Here is a 19,005-nt window from a genome sequence, read left to right on the forward strand (position 1 = left end):
CAGGGTGCCTTGGGAGGTAGCTGGTGTGTGTGGTGAGAGGAATTGGTGGGGCTGGTTTGCTGGCTTCACCTTTCTGTGTTGGGACTTTGAGCAAAATCTCAGCCTGGTCTCTGTACCTGGGTCCTTCATATTTGATTTTTAACCTTGGGAGAGCTGGGAAGGGAGCTGACCTGGGCAGGCAGCTTCAGTCCTGCAGTGTACGAGACGAGCTCCTTGGAGAGCAGCCCAGGGGGTTTACCTGCTGGCCACATGCATTTCTGCCTCCTTCCGTACATGGCTTTCTTGGGAAAACACTGCCTGATTTAGTCTTCTCTTGGGCACCTGAGGTGCTGCCCTTAATTGGCAGGCTAATTTTTAATTTAAGTCACTTGTACTTGCAGGGGAAAAAGGTGTCCCAAAGGGTCGTTGTGCCTGCTGGTTCCTGACCAGCCCTGCTTCAGATGTATCCTCCCAGCAGCCCCATTTTCCAGAGCAAGTCCTGCAGATTGATTGCTCTGTGCTTATTCTCAGCTCTGGGGAAAGCTGCCTGCAAGCCCAGTGTTCTCAGTGTCTGTTCTGGAGAGCTTGGTGTCAAATCTACATTAATCATAGGTGTGATGAGTTGGAGAGCTCAGCCTGATGCAAGTGTCCTTCCTGGACAGGAGTTGCCCTGACAAACCTCTTGAGGTGCACGTGAGCTGTATCTGCCCTTGGCCATCAGACGTGGTCCTTGCTTTCTGCTGACCCCAGACACTGAGCAGAGTCACTGCTTTTCTGGTAAATGTAGTGGCAGTGCTGTTCTAGAGTTGTGGCTGAGCTCGGGAGGAGCCAGAAGAGCCTTGCTGCACATCTGGAGTGGGACAGGGCAGTGAGGAATACAGCAGTGAGCTGAGAGGAGACCTTGAGGGAATGCGAGTTTGGAGTTGTGGTGGTGACACGTCTGATAGGAGATGTTGCTGAGGGGTCACCTGTAGCTGCTGCCTGATTCGGTGGCAGTTGTGGTGTCTGAATCCTGGACCTGTTGTGAATGGCTGGTTCTGCTGTGGCTTGTGTTTGATGAAGAGTTGGTGGGACTAGCAGGAATGCAGACTGGAGAACTGCACCCCTCAGGGTACAGCCAGTTTGCCAAAGCCTGGCTTTGCTAAGTTCGTGGCTGGCACAAAGGAATTTATTTTATCAACCATTGTGGTGTAGTTACTTTATTTTGTTTTTTGGTAACATCTGGTACAGCAAGCTGATCCAAACAGGTGGGATACCAGTGTTACCACCTTGTTCCTTTGCAGAGAAGCCCAAGTAGGGAAATATATTGTATCTTGTTTGAGATCTTAAAGGTCTTTTCCAACCTTAACCATTTTATGATTCTATAAATCAGCATGTTTCAGGTCATTGTAGGAGCCTGAGCCCATCACTGACCATCACAGAAATACAAGATGTTTAACTGAATGTGGGACGTGGGCTGGTGGAGGATTGCAGCATAACATGCAGCTTGCAAAGGATCCAGACTGGTGTTCAGAGACTGTTCTGGAGGTGCTAGGTTGTCCTTGATATCATGCCTTCAAATGGCCACAGAACATAACTGTGTAGTAATAATGGTGGAGGCAGTCTTGATTCAACTTCTAGGGGGTTTTTCCTCCACTTGCCTCTTCCTGCTCATACATGGTGTGAAAGCATCCCTGCCTGAGGATGCTTTGAACATGGCACAAGTCAAAGGAAGAGAAGTTATTTTGGCAGAGGGATGTTTTTGCTGTTTCTGCAGGCCAGAGAGCATTGCCCTGCCTGAGGGGTAGTCCTTGCTGCAACTCTTGTGACTTTCCAGCTGAATGTGTGTTTTGGGTAGCTGATAAGCAGGAGCCAGGGGCCTGCCCCTGTCCCAGAAGGACCTTGCCTAGCTGGCAGCCTTCCTTCCCCCTCCTCTTCCAGGATCCTTGAAGAAAACATAATGTGTTGCTCTCTCAGAAGTACTGTTTTCATAAGTTCTTGGGGGGCCTTTATCAACAGGGTTTTTCCACACACACTGTCCTGTGTGCTCCTCAAATGAAAAGTCTGGTTGTTCCCAGCTACTTCAGTAAACATCTTCCCAGCAACACATAAGGTCCTTCAGAAGGGCCTGTACCTCTAACTGGGAAGAGTTTGGGGGGCTGGGGAGGTTGAATAATCTGTTTTGGGGTCTGAGCCACCCAGACTCCATCTGTCCTGTGCTGTGGGCTGTGCCTGTTGGCAGAGACTCCTGAGCTGGGAAGGGGAAGGGGTTCTCCTGGCATGATGAGTGATGTGCCAAGGCCCTGGGTGTTCATTTGCTGATGGGTTGAATGTGTCTGGCTGCCCATTCTGTGGTGTAGGTGCTGTGTTAGAGCCAGGCACAGCTGCTGATGTCCCTTGTGGCTGCAAAGACCAAGGACCATGAGGAGAAAGCTCACTTGGCTTTTGCCTTGACTTCCACCTGTGCTCCCTCTTAGATGTTCCTTGCAGGTTTCCATGTGATATTGCTGCTCAGGGGGAGCGTGAGGTGCCACCAAGTAGCTCATTGTGTGGATCTTTGTACATCTCAGCAACCTTTTTTACTGCTCACTGCTGTCTGTTAGAAGCCAATACAGAAGGTTATTTATGAGAGCAACATGTTTGAGTAAACACAGATTCCTTCAAAGTCTTTCTCACAACAAGTGGTTCAATTGAGGTGGGTTCCAAGCTGGATTGATGTTTAACTTGAGATACTAAGAAAATGCTTCCTCTGTTTAGCCAAAGCAAACAAATCGAGAGAGGAGACCTTTTAAATATGATTCGTACTCCAGCTGCAACCAATACTGATCTTTTTTTTCTTTTCTTTTACAGATATCTTCTCAACTGACGGCCAGTCTGGTATGTATTAAATAAAAATGGAGCTCTTCAAACCTTCTTCTCCCTTGCCTTCCCTACACTTCTCTTTCTGTAGAGTCAGTGCTAACCAGATTTAGAAGATTTGTACGGGAATATGCAATGGACATTAATGCAACAAAAAACCCCAAACCAACAAAACCCCCCAAAAAACTTTCTAACGAAAGTACAAACCTCTAATATTTGGCCATTCCTGTATGACAGTGACATCTCTTATGGTTTCATGTGGTGATGGCTAAGCTGCTGGAAGGTTCTTTCCTCCCAAACATTGTAGCTTAGCAAATTTGGATATCCAGGGTGAAAGAGTTTGGGAACTTGGTCATCACACATAATTGAAAACACTGACGTGTCAAGATGCAAATGTAGCTCAGTTTGTTGTTGTTTGTTACCTGTATACACACAGATGTGTCTATGAACCTGAGGATATATATTTGAATTTGCAATACTTCAGGAAGACACAAACCTCCCCTGTGGTTTGTAGTCTGTATGTTGCTGTTGAGTATTGCTCTTAAGGACAACCAAGGTACTCACTGTGTTGCCATCAGTGCAAAAAGCCACTAAAAACTTCCTGACCCTATTGGTGTGAGGGTAAATTGCTGTTGATGGTGGAGGCATTGTGTGATGAGGATTTGGAAGTATGGAAATCAGCTTCATTGTCTTCAAGCAGAGTTCAGTAAAAATAACTCACTGGTTTAGAGTGGTCTGGTGTAACATTGGAGGCTTCCAGTTACCTTCCTGAACTGAACAGAGGGGTGGAGGTTATGGATCTGTTTTCAGAGCTCTAGCCAGCTAACGAGGCTGTGGTATACCACAAGATGCACTGGATTAAGGCTTTGATTCCACATTTGTAAGTCTCTCATGATTTTCATGCTTTCTCAACATGTGAAAATGAAATATTAAGGTTTTGGAGGAGCAAAGGTATATTCCCATCTGTTGAATTCATAGGAGGCTTTTCTCCACCCTGCTGAAGATCTTTCATTGGGTGTTGGGTTTTGTCTGCCTGTGCTGCAAACTCAGAGATGTCCTTTGTTTGGCACAGCTCCATCCTCTGTTCTCCAGCTGGTTGGGGACCTTCCACAGCTGCCTCCAGGGTGGGGCATGAGTGTGTGTCTGCAGCAGATGATAGCACTTCAAAAAGTGTTTATTACATGTCAGCAGTGTTGCAGAAAACATTACCTACAGAGCTTCGGGCTTTTTTACAATTCTGTATGTTTTTTAGGAGATAAGTTAAAGCTAAAACAGGATTCCTCTAAACGGTAGCTGCACAGGACATTATGCAGTCTTTCTTGTACCTTCTCCAGTGAAGCCTTAAAGCTGCTGCCATGCTTTTTCTTCCCATGCACTGAGCTTATTTGGAAGCCCTGTTATCTGAAAACAGTGAAGTGTGAAGGCAGAGTAGCACTGCTCCTGCCATCAGAGTTGTTGTGCACTCCTGAGACTGTTGGGTTTGACTCCTTCACCTCCCTTTCATTGCTAAGGTTGTTGAATTAGTTAATTTGCTCAGGTTGCCAGGACTCCCAAACATGTGTCAGGGGTCTGTTTTTTAAGGTCAGGTGGGTCTGTATGGCTGGTTTTCCCTCTGGGTGAGAAGTCTATTGTTCTTCTCCCAAGGAAGTGGTTAGCAGAGTGATGGAAGATGCTGAATTGCAGTAACAGAGTTGGGAATTGCACAGGTGGGGCGCCTGAGCCAAAAATCAGCCATTTTGTAGGCACAGGAGCTATAGTGTGCCCCAGAGCATGTTCCCACTTGTTAGTGTAAGGCTGCTGGCGGCGTCCTGCCCTCAGCCTGGATCCTCAGCTTGGATCCTCAGCCTGGATCATCCCCTCGTCACGTGCCAGCGCTGTGGAGGTGGAAGGGCAGCAGTGTTTGCGTCCCAGTTACCTAATAGTGTTTGCAAATAAAGCACTTGTTGGAGAGAGGCCTCACTTCTGTCTGACACAGCAGTTCCTCAGTCCTCTCCCACATCTCCCAACCAGGATTCAGCAGCTGTAGGGTGCTTTTCAGAAGAAGCCACTTCAAACCATGTGATCTGGGGTTTAGAGGAAAAGCTGAGAGACTTCAACACCCTTGAGAGATGCAGGGCTGGGCTTGGTGGGCAGAGGGACACACTCTCACATTGCCACTTCTGCTGTTGGGGAGGATTGGAGAGCACATTTGCAGCTGGATGTCTGTGGATGAGTTCCCTGTGAGCACCAAACTCCTCTGCCAGGCAGCCGATGCTCTTCAGCTCCCACGAGTTGCTGCTTTGTGAAGTTTGCTGCCTGCTCTGGAAGGGAGTACTTTTGCCACTTCAAGTGGATCTCCTGCTAGCTTAGTGAGCTGTGCCTGTGCCCTCCTGGCCTCCTGTGTGCTGCAGCCAGCCCTCCTCCTCTCTGTGGTGGAAGATCCCAGCCTTTTTAGTCTCACCTCTCGAGGAGCTGCCTCTGGGTGGTTTAATTGCTTTTCTTTGAGCAGCTGTGACAGCACTGTGCCCTTGTTGAATTTGAGACCAGCGCTGACTGCAGGGTGCAGTTGTGGATGCGCTGGTGTTCAACAGAGCAGCAAGTGATGCTCTGTCTTGGTTTCACCACTCCTGATGACTGTTTTTCATCTGCTGCACCCTGACCTGATCATTTTGTGCAATTGTCAGTAGTGTCTGAGATCTTTCTTGAGTTTATAAATGCCCCTTTGAATTAAATGCTGTGAAGTTTCTCGTAAAGAGATGAGGGTGATACTACCCACAAGGAAGTGGTTTTTAATCCTTTAGAAAGAAAAGGAGGGGAGATGGATCTTTAAATTAGGAAAATGCTATGTTGCACTCCTCTGTAATTCCTGACTCCTTTGGGAAGACTTAGTTTGATTAGGGTGTTGTACTTTTATGCTCTGTATTGTCATGGGAGGCAGCCACCTGTAGCACTGCATTCACCAACAGGAGGAAGCCCCCATACCTGTGCTGACTTTAATCCAGGTGGTTATGGGACTGTAATATTTTTTCAGCTCATTTATGGAGACACCCTTCTTAGTGGGTGACCTAGGTCTGACTTCCCTAAATTCCTGGGAAAGTTTGCTGCACCTACCAGCTAAGCACTATTGCTTTCCCCTGTCCTGAAAGACAGGGATTTCTTTCAGAAGGCTGGATTTCTGCACGGTGCTGGCTTTGTCTTCCTTGGCCTCACAAGCTGAGCTGCTGCTCAGTCTCTTCTTTTTCTGTGCAGTCAGGGAGGCAGGTTTGCAGCTGTGCAGGCTCAGGGCAAGGTTAAGTGGTCACTTAGCAAGTGGCCACTGCTCAGGGGACACTCTGGTCCTGCAGGCATGCCTCTGAAAAAGTTACAGCTCAGGCAACCCAGGAGTCACAGCAGGGGGAACTTGGAATCATGTTATTTAAATTACATCACAGTCTCCTTTCTGGAAACCCATTCTCTTGGAGGTGAGAGGTTTTCCAGAGGCATATTTTGTGCAGAGTTTGCACTTTTGCCTTGTACGACCCCTCTCCCCCTCCACTGGCACAGTGGGAGCTGCACAGTCTCCTCCCAGACAGTGTGAACGCTTGGAGCTGGAGGGTCTCTCCGCAGGCGCTTGGCTCTCGATTCCCGTCTCTTCGTTGTTAAATATTTACAGTGAGACGTACCAGATGCTTCCCAGGAAGGGTTTTGTCAGCTTCCAAGTCCCCAGATGCAGCTGCAGAAGAGGCTGACGGCCATTAAAGGGATCATGTCAGCACAGCTCCCTGGGTTCGGTGGCAATGCAGTGACCTCCTCTTGCTCGTGCTACGGGCGCTGCCGGTCGTGCTGTCTCGTCAGCCACAGCGGGATGCAGGCAGGGAGCACCCTTCTGCTGATGACAAGAGATTAATGATGTCTGGTCCTCAGGCTTTTTGTTTTTCTTTTGCTTTGAAGCTCGTTCACCGCACAGGGAGCAGATGATGCTCTTGGATTTTGTTGTCGCACCTTTTTTCTGGGGCTGTCTCTCCGCAGCAGTGGTTCTGCCTTGGCTCCTGCTCTGTTCTCAGCACGCTGGTGTCTGTCTTGGTCACCCAGACACCCTGAGGAGAGAGGGGTAGACTGATCCAGGGAGGCAGTGCCTCTCCTGTGCTGAATGCCTCTCCTGTGCTGGTCACACTGGTCAGGTTCCCAGTATGCCTCCCGCTTTCAAGATAAGGTCCAGGACCTTGGGCTAGGCCCCTGTTTGTTGCTCTTGGTGCTTATCAGCTTTTGCTGCTGACAAGGTGACCCACTCCAGAGCACTGAGGATGGGGAGGGAGGGTCCCCCCAGCCCGGGCTGTGTGCTGGTCTAGCCCCCGTGCCCTGGGACAGCCTGGACATGCACACAGGGCTTGCTCCCGTGCCAGGTGTCCCTGTTTCAGTATTCCAGCTCCTGCTGGATGAGGATCTTCCCGGGTGCCATGGAGGTAGGATCTCGGGAGGTGGCAGGTCGGCTCCTCTGAGGGGGGGCCAGGGAGGAGCAGGCTCGCTAGGTCATCGTTTTTCCAACTAAATATAGTTGCCCGTGCTTTCATAAGGTCGGGATTTTTGCATCACGTGACTGTCTTATCCCTCCCGGCCGGCAGTCAGAGTAGGGGATCGAGTGTCTGAATGGGTAATAATTAACTGTTAACTAGCTTTTCATTAGAGCCTGGCAGAACAGGCAGAATGGTGCAGCAAAAGTAAGCTGGAGTGGAGGAAACTGCTCCTGATCCCTCCTGGAGGGTGGACACCCCCTTTTAATTTGCAAATCAGTTGTCCCCGAAGGTAAGTGGGTTGAGTTGGGTTTTTTTTCTGTTTTATAAGGAGTTGTGAGTCTTGCCTTGTGTCTGTCCATGCTGTCCTGTAGTTCCTGTTCATGTCATCCCTCTCCCCCACCACTGGTTTTATTTTTTAGGTCATGAATTATCAACTGGTCTCTGAGCTGGTTTGGAGGAGGGCCTGACCCTCCATCTCCTCCACGATTTGGCTCACTTGCTTACCCTGGGCCCCTGCAGCCTTGCCTCAGGTGCCCTCCTGTCCCAGTGCTGAGGTGTCCTTGCTGTGCCTTGTGCCCTGAGCAGCAGCTGGATCAACTCATGCCTTTTCTCAGGGCCCCAGACTGACGCGGTGTTTTCCCTGGAGCATTTTCCCTGGAGTGCCGCCGGCTTTTCCAGCCCCTCTCCCTGAACTATTTAACCTGATGGAGTATTCATGGGTGTCCTTGAAGGCTTTTCTGTCTTCCATGCTGGCAGAGGAATTGCTGGTGACATCTGCCAGATGGAGATGTCTGCACCAGACATGCTGGGTCAGGCACTGGTGTTGGAGTAGCCTCTCCTGTAGAGGTGGTGGGTGCCTTTTCCCTGCTCAGACAGAGCAGGGTGCCTGAGCAGCTCTGGGGGCCTGAGCCAGCTCAGCTTCCTCATTTTGACAGTTTCTGGAGTCTGGTCAGCTAGGTGACCTTGGCTGTGTCCCTTGTGCAATGCCTCTTCGTTTCTGGGAACCACTGGCTTGCCCTGGAGAGAGCCCTTAGTTGGGGATGAATTTTTTGTAGAAAACTGGTGGGGTGTTCATATGTGTGCAGCGCTGTGAGCATGGGTTGTGTGTCAGGAGTTTCCTAGAAATCCTCTTCAGGGAAGAGGTTTGCTTGAAAAGGCGGTGGAAAGATGTCGCTTGCCCTTAAGACAGAGTTCATTTGCTACCTTTAATAGTAGCTGTCTGTGCCAGGAAGAATCCAGGCTGCTCTCACTGACACTGTTAACATTAGAAATGCCTGTTGGCATTTCCTAACGTGCTCCTGCTGGAGTGTAGCTTGGTCTCAAGTTGAAGCGTTTCTGTCTTGGACTGAGATGCTGCAGGGAAGATGATCATGCATTTTTGGTGAGTCCAGACCCTTCCTGCCCTTCGTTTGCGCTGGAAATAAAAGTGAGACCCTGCAGATAACGTGTGTGTGTAGAGCTTGTGGCAGCTGTGTGCACTGAAAGGAGCAGTGCTGTTCCTCCTGAGAAGGGCTGTGGTCTGACTGGAGCCCCTGCTCGCTGTGAGAATCTGTGCTGCCCGTTCATGCTGTCAGCAGAGATGGGCTCTGCACGTGTCTTGAGCTGTTCCCCCTGTTCCGAGGCTCTCAGGACTATCAGCTGAGGGATGGGAGGGTTTAGAGAGCTAGGATTGTAACTCTGATGCCCACACTCAGCCTGTGACTGCGCTGTCCTGGCTCTACCTGCCTGTACCGTGGCCTTCCTCCCTGCATTTTTCCAGGGCAAACTCCCAAGCTCTTGGAGCTGCCTAGGACACCCAGGTGGGAGTGTTCTCATGCTCTCTGCAGAGTTGTCAGATGCCCTTTTTGAAGCTATTTTTAGCGAGTGATCTTTGCAGCAGTTGCAGAGCTTACATTGCAGCGAGGTGTAGGCAGCTCCTTGCTTCCTTTGCTGTTACAGTAGGGCTTGTACGGTGGAGCTTCTGCTGAGGAGCTGTGGAAAATTGCTTGGAAGGCTTTGAGCCATGCTGCCTGCAGCTTATCCCCTGCTCTGGCTGAACTGGCTTCCCACATGCTTTACAAGCCTGAATCCTGCTCAGCCATCCACCTTAAGGATCCAGTCTACTGCTTGGTCCTGACCCTGCCCATACCACTGCAGTTTTTCTTGCACATACAGTAAACTTCTGATATTGCTGAGGTGTTGCAGATATTCCTCTTACCTTTGCAAGCGAGGCCAGACGCTGCCAGCTGGGATCTGTGAGACCTCGTGCTGCAAGTGGTGGGGCTGACTGTGGTTCTCTGCAGTCCCTGGGAGCAGGCAGGAGCCCCTGTTGTGGAGACACCAACCCCTTTGTGTTGCAAGATGTCCTTGTGATAGCATCTCATTTAGAGCTGCTGGAGAACTCCATCCAGTGCTCCCTTGTTTCCCTCTCCATGCACTCACCTCCGGCTGCAACTGTGATTTGGTGGGAGGTAGGGCTGTGAAACACTGCAAACCTAGAGGAGGTGCAGTCTGTGGGCTGAGCCTGTCCTGAACCTTGCTGGCTTTGTGTGTCTTGTGATGCCTTCAGCAAAATGCGAGCATGCCAAGCAGCCAGTGCTATAAATCCCAGGCTTTTCCGCTCGTGTGTGGAGTTGCAGCGACAAGTGTTTCCCATCTCAGTCTGGCATTAGCTGTGGCACATGGCTGAGGCGGTGCTGGGAGCAGCTCCTGGGGAGGCAGGGAAAGGGATGGATCTGCTGCTTGGTCTCTGGGGATATCTGCACCTCTCTGCACACAGGGCTGCTACCAAATGGCACCCTGGGGATGCTGAGGTCCCCTCCCGTCTGTCTATGCTTCCCAGCCCCTTTACAGCAAGGGTGGTTTGCCCATCCCTCAGGGCTTCTCTGCCTGGAAGTTCAGGGGGTCCTCTTGGGGATGAGCTCTCAACAAGGAAGAGCTTTGTCACTGTCTGCAGCAGATGGGCTGCTGGTGCAGCAGGGACTGTTGTTGGCTTGCAGGTCACATCTGGGCTGCAGGACTGGTCCTGCAAATGTCTGTGTGCTCTTGGTGGGCATGAAGCTGACCAGCTGTGTGCTCTGATGGCTTGGTCAGGCTCAGACTCCAGGTCCTGGACTGAGTGCAGTCTCTGAATCCAGTCTCTGAATCCTGCTATACATGCAGGTATTTCTGCAATAATGCCAGGTCTCTGCCCCGCACTGCAGATTTATTCCCTCTCTTCATCTACATTCTCTAAAATTCCTTTATAAATTCTGTTGGATGCAAGAAAAAGCAGGAAACCAGGCTGCCAGCCTGTTGGTTTGATTTTCCCAGGTAAAGTAGTAAATACATCTCCTTGGCTGAGCTCAGTGATCCTGTGGCACATGTTCCTGTGGGGGTGGAGGGACATTTAGCTATGGCCCTGCTGTCACTCTGGCTGTCTGGTCCTCGTGCAAGGGCTCTTCTTCCAGGTAGGAGGTGTTTGCTCACCTGGATGCCCCTGTGAGGCTCACACCCTGGGGGCTCTGTGCCCCAGCCAGGTGTGGGCTGACAGAAAGGACGAGGTGCCCTTGCCCTGGGTGTTTGTCAGGTGTGCTGGAGAGAGAGTGTCCAAAGCCAGCGAGTGTTTTTGCTGTGCTGTGGCTGTGGGAAGAGTTTGGCTGTGATAGCAGCATTGGGGCTGCCGTGGGTGCTCCCACCTGTGCCTCGTCCCCTTGGTTGCTAAGAAATAATCTCCTCGTGGCTGGGCAACCCCACGGCTGGGCAAACGATCAGGTTCTGGCTGCAGGCAGCAGATCAAAACTCGAGACCTGCTTTTCTGTTCTTGGCTGTGCCAGCATCTGCTCTGTGGCCGCAGGCAAAGCTGCTCCTTGCTTCCCTGCCCGCTGTCCCCGTGCCAGCCTCACAGCACTAAAGCCCTGGCTCCTGCTGCAGCTGTTTTGTCTGTCCCCTCACACAGAGAGGCCCTGTTATTCAGGAGGTGCTCAGGCACTGCTAGTGCAACTGCAATTACTTACTGCCACCAGACAGATGCAAAAGGAGCGTTGTGAGACGCCCAGAGGTCTGAGACATCTGTCAGCAGCTTTTAAAGGCTCGGCTGTGAACCAAGGCAGTATCCAGTGTCCCTTGCTGTTTGTCCTGAGCTCCTGTGTGGGATGTGCAGCATTCACTTGCTCACCACTTCCCAGGCTGATACAGTGAGATTTTGATGCAGGAGGTCTTTTCAGCTGAGGACCGCAAGACACGTTGCTGTCCCTGTAGGAAGGTTTTCTCATGGAGCTTGAGCACCTGGTTTAACCTAAATGTCTTTTGGGTAGGTTAGGTTTGGTTTTTAAAACTCTTGGTCTATTAGGGTCTCTGAAAGGGAACATGAAGGACAGTTTTGGGGTTGATGTCCAGGAGCTTGACTCCAGAATTTTGATGGGCTGGAACTGGTGCCCTTGGTTATGTTGGTGTGCCCTGGAGGGTGCCAGGCATGCATGGCCTCCCCTCGCTGTGTCTGGCCGCGTATCTGCCAGCACAGTCACACCCTCTTGGTCTCCTACCTTGGTCTCCACCGTGAATTGCTGGATCTCGGCTCCATCCACGCTCCACACCGGCCAGAGCTGCCCGGAGCACCTCCCTCCTTCCCTCCCTGCCGGGCTGCAGCCCTTTGCTTTGTGTTTTGTCTTCCGCAGCGCTCTGCAAATGCTAATTAGTCTTCTCAGCACCTCAGCGAGATAAGGGATCCCTGTTCATATCTTGCAGATAAGGAAAGCGGCAGAACTTGTTTCAAACAATCTTCTCCCTCCCCCGCAGAGATGATGGAGTCTGTGGCACCCGCCCCTGCAGCCTGTGCCCCGGTGTCCTCTTTCACTGCTGCTTCTGAGGGCACCTCTCTTTCACTGGTTCCCAAAAAAAAAAAGCACATCTATGGCCTTGAGGGCTCCTGAGCTGAAGCAGCTGGAGGAAAGGGCTGGATGCTATTGCTGTGAGCACTGGGGCTGTGCTGTGGTGGCACTAGGCGCCTGGATGGGATCCGTGCAGGGAGAGAGGGATCCCTGCTGTCCCCAGCCTGAGAGATCAGAGCCTGAGCAGGCTGTGCCAGTCCCGTCAGTGCTGTTGGAGCAGGCAGGGGTGCTCTGTATCCATGGAAAACCGGGCTGGCTGTGGGTTTGTGCTGTAGATCCTGGTGCCTGTTGAAGCTATATTTAGTTGGTGACATCTGTGGGTGCTGAGTGGAGGATTTTGGGGGCTGTTTTGAAAGTGCTGGCTCTTCCTACACTAGCAGAGAAGTTTAAAAGCCTCGTGGCAAGCTTTGTGCCGTGGAGCTAGGATTCTCAATGAAGTGCACATGGAATAAATGAGGGACACGTGGGACAAATGAGGGACACGTGGGACTGCTGCTGCTCGTGAAGGGAGGAACTGCAGGTGGGTTGGCGACGTCCTAGGGGGAAAAGGAAGGATTCAGGGACCCAGTGTGGATTCTCCTGGAGTTGAAATCCCTATGCAGAAGCCATAGAGAAAGGAATTGGGGAAGGGGAGTGCACGTGGCTCTGTCCTGCCATGTCTGACTCTGCCTTATTGACGCTTCAAAGCCTCCAGCTCTGAGCAAGGCCAGGATGAATCACTGGTTTCGGGGCTCAGAAGGGGACCGGTTTTGATCATCCAGGCAAAGTTGTCCGGCCTTGTGCAGGAGATCAAAGGCAGCTTGGAGCAGAGCTGAGTAGGCTACTCAGGGTGTTTCCTGGGGCATCCCCAGATAGCCTCTGCCGGTCCTCCCACCCTCACCCTACCCCAGTCAGGGCTGCTTTTCTTCTAAACAAAGCCAGTGAGTCAGCAGAATCCTCATTGCAGGAGCACCTGGCATGGGCTGCCCCTCGAGGCAGGGCCAAGCAGGCTCTCCTCCCCCTGTGGAGCACCAGTGTCCTGCAGGAGACCCTCGTTTGTGCTCCTTGTAGGGCTGGTTTGTGTTGGGCAGAGTTGTGCTGCTCTGTTGGTCAGGCTCTACATGCCCTGTGTGAGCCTGATCCAAAGACCTTGCAGCCAAACATGAGGGAAAAAGCAAGTTGAACTTATGTTTCTGCTTGTAGGGAGGTGCTGTGTGAGCAGGGGCCAAAATGGGTCATGGTGGGGTCGAGATCGTGACTTGCTGTGAGGTCTGTGGTGGTGTGAACCCCAAGAGTCTCACTCTGATGTGTTAAAACATCCCAGAAGTGCTTCAGTGCCTAAATACTTCTGTCTGTAGCAGGATTTAGGCACTTGATTTATCTGGCTCATTCTGTACATTTTCTCTCCTGAGCTTGCTGCCCCTGCTGGGATGCATGAGTTCAAACCAGGATTCAGCAGCCACAGACTTTTGCACCTCTCTGTCAGAGCCCTGCTCTGCTCCCTGGGGAGCACTGGCCTCATGGTGCCGTGATGGGCCTTGGCTCTTCAAGGGCATGTTTGTTTTACTGTTCCTAACAGATCAAGTTCTGTGGGTGCTTTGCAGAATGAGCTGAGCTCCTTGCCCCCTCCCCCCTTCTCCCTGGTTGGCAAGGCCAAGTGGGGAGTGCAGAGCTAAGGCAGGGAGTGCCTTCCTGCAGCAGGATGGGGTTAAAAGTCCATCTCTGGGCCACCTGGATTGGTCAGGAGTTTTCTGATCTTAATAGGACCGTTCCAAGACTCAGGTTAGGAACTGGCACTGCTTTCTGTTCACCTTTTCCTCTTAGCCTTCTTTTGCTGAAGGGGGAGCTGCTTTGCTTCCTACCCACTTCTCTCCAGAGCCAAAACTCCCACCCGCAGCCCTCAGCTGTGTTTTAACACTTTTGTTTTTCTTCTCTTGCAGAACTTACAACTCCAGCGAAAGTGGTGAGGGCTGCAAACCCAAGACAGAGGAAAGGAAGCAAGGTGAGGCTGTGGCTGCTCTCCCCTCACTTGTCCCCAGCTTCTGGTGCAGTTGTCAGTGCTGCATGAGCCTGTCAAGGGTCTGGATTGCAGAGCTCTCCCATCACAAGCCTGGTTGTGGAGAGGCTGATGTGCTGGCCTTGTTCTCCATCTCCTCTTTAGCATTTTAGTGGTCTTGTGTGCTGTCTTGACTGGTTTTCTGCACAGCCTGGTTGGGGCTCACCTCCCCTTTCACTGGGAGGCACTTGGAGCAGTCCTGGATGTGGGAAACCTCTCACCCCAATGTGAGGACACCTCAAGTTCCTTACGGGCTCAGCTTTGCAGTGCAGACAAGGCAGTGACAGTGGTGTGTCCACAGGTCTGTCCTTCCCTGTGCAGTCTGTTCCTCCCTGGCACACAGAGAACCAGGGGAATTGATGTCAGACAAAGCAACTCCTCTGGAGGAACCAGGGCAGTTTGTTCCAGGGAATCAATGGGTGAGGGAGGGACAGATACTTCTGGGGCACAGCTGGGGACATGGGCTGTTGGTGCTGGCTCCCAGCAGCCAGTGGGGATGACTCTGCAACTTGATAGGACTTTCCTTCTCTGTTCCATTTTGGAGAGAGGAGGGCCCTGGGGATGGAAGGTGCTCCTCTCTGAAACAGACATGGCCCTGCACTGGAATTGGTTTTCCCAGGAAACTTGCCTCCTGGGCAGAGGAGCATGGCACCTGCATGTAAAGATGTGGTCTCCTGAGGGATAAAAAATTAATTTGACTCCAAATTAGTTTGGAAATAACAACCCCACAAGGGCAAGGAGGAGTTTCTGTGCCCAGATAAACTCAATGCCCAGCCATGACTCATTTGGTACCTGGGAAGCTATTTGGCTTCTTTCCTCTGTCCTGCAGGTCCTCTGAAACCTGAAAGAAATAGAAATTATGGTAGTAACCAGGACATTTATTCAGCAGAGAAGTAGTTGATGTTCCCCAGTGTGGCCATGGGGTGATTGGAATGAGTGAGCTCCCATCACCCATCACCTGCTTGAATTTTCTCACCCACCACTAGACCATCCCCTTGCTTTGTTGCCAGCACGTGGTGGTGTAGTTTTGCACATCAGTGGGGCTGTGCCTGGCTGTGACCTGCCACTAGGTGGGAGAGCTTCTTCAGTTGGTTGTGGTTGCTTCTGGTGGATTTAGAATGCTGTAAGCTGAGTGCTTTCTCTGCCCAGGGGATGGTGCCTGTGATTGAGTGAATTACCCTGGACAACTTGTTGCCAAATGTGCTAGAGCAGAATATTTTGTGGGAGGCTGGGAGCTTGCAGGACTGGTAGCACCCTCGTTACAATCTTTGATGAGCATAAACTTGTCTGCAGTTACTTGGGATTAGTTCAGGGACCCTGCTTGGGTGGGGAGAGGGGCTGTGTATGTGCAGTGTGGGTGTCACCCTCCAGCCTCCTGGGGACAGTTGTTTGTGGGTGGAAAGGATTCTTCCCTGCTGCAGGGAGCAGCAGCTGCAGCTTGTACACTAATGGAACCTTTCTCTTTGGTACAAGGTTGGTGACTTCGGTGATGCCACAAATTGGCCAACACCTGGAGAAATAGCCCACAAGAGCGTCCAGGTAAGAGCACAGAACCATTGTGATGAGCAGGATAAGGCCCTTGCAGACCTCCCTGTCCCTCTGGAAGCACTGGCTGAGCCAGGCCATTTGGGGTGCTGAGTGTCAGTGTGGAGGCAGCCAGGAATAGCGTGCAGGGAATTTCCTTTTAGGGCTGCCCGTGTGGCAGACTCCCTCCCTCGGTGCTATTCTGGGACCTGGAGCCCAGTCTGAACCCTGGGCTGGCTGAAGCAGGTAGGGCAGCTCCCAGACCCACTTTGCTCAGGGCTGCTCCGTGCAGAAAGGGGCTGGGCCAGAGTTCCACAGGAGGAACTGAAATGCACGAGAAAGGTTTGGTGCGCCCAGGGGGCTTGGCCCTTCCTCCCTGCTGAGGACATGGGTGTTGTTGAAGCCTTTCTATTTTTGGATGCTGCTCTGCCAGCTCCTGGCTGTCTGTCAGGGCAAGGTGGTCACTCACCCTTTTGCCACTGGGGCAGTCTGGTCCCTTATAGGACAACCCCACCCATGAGCACCAGGTCTCCTTGGTAGCCCATCTCAGTGTCTCAGCTCCAGCACTTCCCAGCATCCCATCAGCCATGAGCCCTTCCCCAGGAGCGGAACAGCTCTGGGAGGCAGAGCAAGGATGCACCCAGCCTAGGGCAGGGTCTTCCTGTTCCTGCTGAGATAGCTGGGGTCTGCCTCCAGCTCTTCACTTCTCCCACCTCTCACATCTTCCCTGCCCTGCTGTGTCCCCAGCAGCCGCACAAAGCACCGTCCCTTCGGAAGCTGCCTGTCAAGAAAGACATGAAAGAGCAGGAAAAGGGGGATGGAAGCGACGGCAAAGAGAGCCTGAAGACCAAATCTGATGAGTCTGGGGAGGAGAAGAATGGTGATGATGACAACCAGAAGTCAGCCCAGAAGAAGAAAGGTAAGGCAGAAGCCGGTGGGGACAGTCCCCTGGGCTCAGCTTGTCTCCCCATTCACAACTCACAGGCAGGTGGAAGCATCCACTGCCTTCCCTAAGGGCCTTGCTGCAGGACACGATCCCAGCACAGGGAGAGCTGTGGGGAAAGGCGTGTGTAGGCTTCAGGTGTCATTTTGGTGGAAGCAGGGGCAGGGCAGGAGGTTGCTCTCCCATGTGCTCTGCAGTGGCAGAGAACAGCCCCTCACTGTGGCTTGTACCAGCCATGGATGATATAGTCTGGCCTGAGCCTGGGCAGGCAGAAAGGGGCAGAGGAAGGACAAGTGTTGTGATAATTGCTACAGGCAAGTTCTGAATCATGTCCCTCCATGTCTGAGAGTCCTGGTCAGAGCTTTTCTGCATCCAGTGAGGCCTGGAGGGATGTCAGAGGACAGAGTCTGTCCAAAGGGCCCTGCTGCTTTCTCTCCTCCACATGTGGGGGCTGTGTGGCAAGAGGGGGCTGCGGGGGAGGAAGCAGACGCTCTGAACCTGTGTCACACCCAAACCCTGTCCTTTTGCAGGCAACAAACACAAGTGGGTCCCTTTGCAGATAGACATGAAGTCAGAGGTGCCTAGGGACAAAACGGCCTCTCGGAACAACCGGCAAAACGAGCAGCACAGGCACCCCTCCAGCAACCGCGGCGAGCTCAAAGGTGGGGGCTCGGGCTGGGGACCTGCTCCTGGCCTGGCCGCGGGGCACAGCGAGCCCTGGTGCCCAGGGGGCAACTTCCCTGCATTCAGAGGGCTCTGGGCGCGGCTGGCTTGCTCCAGGGAGGTGCTGCCATGCCCTAACACCCCTCCTGCCTCTCCTTCCCCATGTACTGCAGGCTGGCACCCTGACAACAAGCACGAGCGCAGCTGGCAGGACCACGACGAGACCTCCAGCGTGAAGAGCGAGGGAGGAGCTGTGCGAGGAACCTTCCGGGGCCGAGGCCGTGGCCGGGGCAGGGGCCGTGGCCGTGGCAGAGGAGGTGATCACTGTGTGTGTGGGCTTGTGGCTGCAGGGAGAGTGATGCAGTGTGCAGAGCTCTGTGTCTGTGTGCCTGAGAGACCTGGGGCTCTGAAGTGGGCTGGGGAGGGCAGAGCACTGCAGGGATACAGGGAAGTATTGTGCAGCTGGTGAGTTGATCTGCTTTTAACAAAGCAAATAATTCTTGCTATTATTTTTACAAAAGTAAATGTCTTCCTGCTATTCAGGCCAAGCTCTTTTTCGTGTTTTCTGCCCCTTGAAATACCTCTGTGAATTGGAGTTGAATCATGTTGATAGTCTGTGAAGGCTTTATGCCATACTGAGAGCCAAGCAGGCATCGTGGCTTGGATAAGGAAGAGCATCTGCCCTGGCATTTCACTGGGCAGTGTCTGTGCCAACCCTGAATCAGCTTCAGTGTGGGGCCTTGGTGTGTCAGCTGGGCTGCCCAGTTGCTCCTGGATAAGAGGGTTCCTGGCCTCTTCTGTGGCAAAGGCAGAGAGCAGGAGGATGAGGGATGTGGGTGCCCCACTGCAGGCTTCCAGGGAGTCCTCAGGAACAGTGCAGAGGGAACTATTTGCACAGGAGTCCAACCCCCTCTGGCAGTGCAGCCTGTGTGGCAGATCACAGGGGCTCTGTGCTGACCCTGGCTGGTATCCCCCAGGGCATTTTGACTACCAGTATGGGTACCGGAAATTCGAGGGCTCAGATGGCTCCCGCACCCAGAAGTACGCCAGCAACATCACCTACTACTTCGACAACATCAGCAGTGCTGAGCTCTACAGTGTGGACCAGGAGCTGCTCAAGGATTACATCAAGAGGCAGATGTAAGCACCACCCCTTGTCTGAGCATTGGGTGGTGGGGACTGTGCAGGGTTGGGAAGGGTTAGAGCTGAGGTGTGCTGACTCCCTGCCTTGCTTTCAGCACCAGTTATGTCTGGGCTCCCTAGGCTTGCTCCCCTCAGTGGGTGTGTGGGTTATTTCCTTGGGGTCGCCCAGAGGCTGGTGGCTTGGAGCTTCCTCTCACTCACATTGTCCATACAGAGAATATTACTTCAGCGTGGACAACCTGGAGCGAGACTTCTTCCTGCGCCGCAAGATGGATTCGGATGGCTTCCTTCCCATCACGCTGATCGCCAGCTTCCACCGGGTGCAGGCGCTCACCACTGACATCAGCCTCATCATCAAGGTGAGGACGAGGAAAGCTGACCTTTCCTTCTTGTTCTGCTTCTCACCACCCCTGTGTGATGCCTGCTTGCTGTGGATGAGGTGTGAGTGGAGCCTTCCCTTGTCCTTGACTCGCTCCCAATCTCCTATTAGTCCTCCCAGGGAGGAATGGCTTGGGCTGACCCCCTCAGTGTGCCAAGGAAAGGCCCTAAGTTAACCAAGTT

The 19,005-nt window shown here is 52.4% G+C and overlaps 1 protein-coding gene across 5 annotated transcripts in view; it reads left to right on the forward strand.

Moving 5' to 3' along the window:
* Positions 1-19,005, forward strand: part of LARP1 (La ribonucleoprotein 1, translational regulator) — a 44,225-nt gene that overhangs the window by 13,296 nt on the left and 11,924 nt on the right. The window contains exons 2-9 of one of the 5 annotated variants that reach the window (XM_085073795.1): positions 2,809-2,835; positions 14,056-14,117; positions 15,645-15,710; positions 16,443-16,614; positions 17,169-17,300; positions 17,475-17,618; positions 18,279-18,441; positions 18,659-18,803. In XM_085073795.1, coding sequence (XP_084929921.1) covers positions 2,809-2,835; positions 14,056-14,117; positions 15,645-15,710; positions 16,443-16,614; positions 17,169-17,300; positions 17,475-17,618; positions 18,279-18,441; positions 18,659-18,803 — 911 coding nt within the window. Of the gene's footprint in view, positions 1-2,808; positions 2,836-7,429; positions 7,579-14,055; positions 14,118-15,644; positions 15,711-16,442; positions 16,615-17,168; positions 17,301-17,474; positions 17,619-18,278; positions 18,442-18,658; positions 18,804-19,005 lie in introns of those variants that run through there. The other 4 variants (XM_085073796.1, XM_085073799.1, XM_085073798.1 and 1 more) reach the window with 4 other exon arrangements.

This window comes from Lichenostomus cassidix, chromosome 13, assembly GCF_008360975.1.
Source record: "Lichenostomus cassidix isolate B80296 chromosome 13, HeHo_3.0, whole genome shotgun sequence".
NCBI lineage: Eukaryota > Metazoa > Chordata > Aves > Passeriformes > Meliphagidae > Lichenostomus > Lichenostomus cassidix.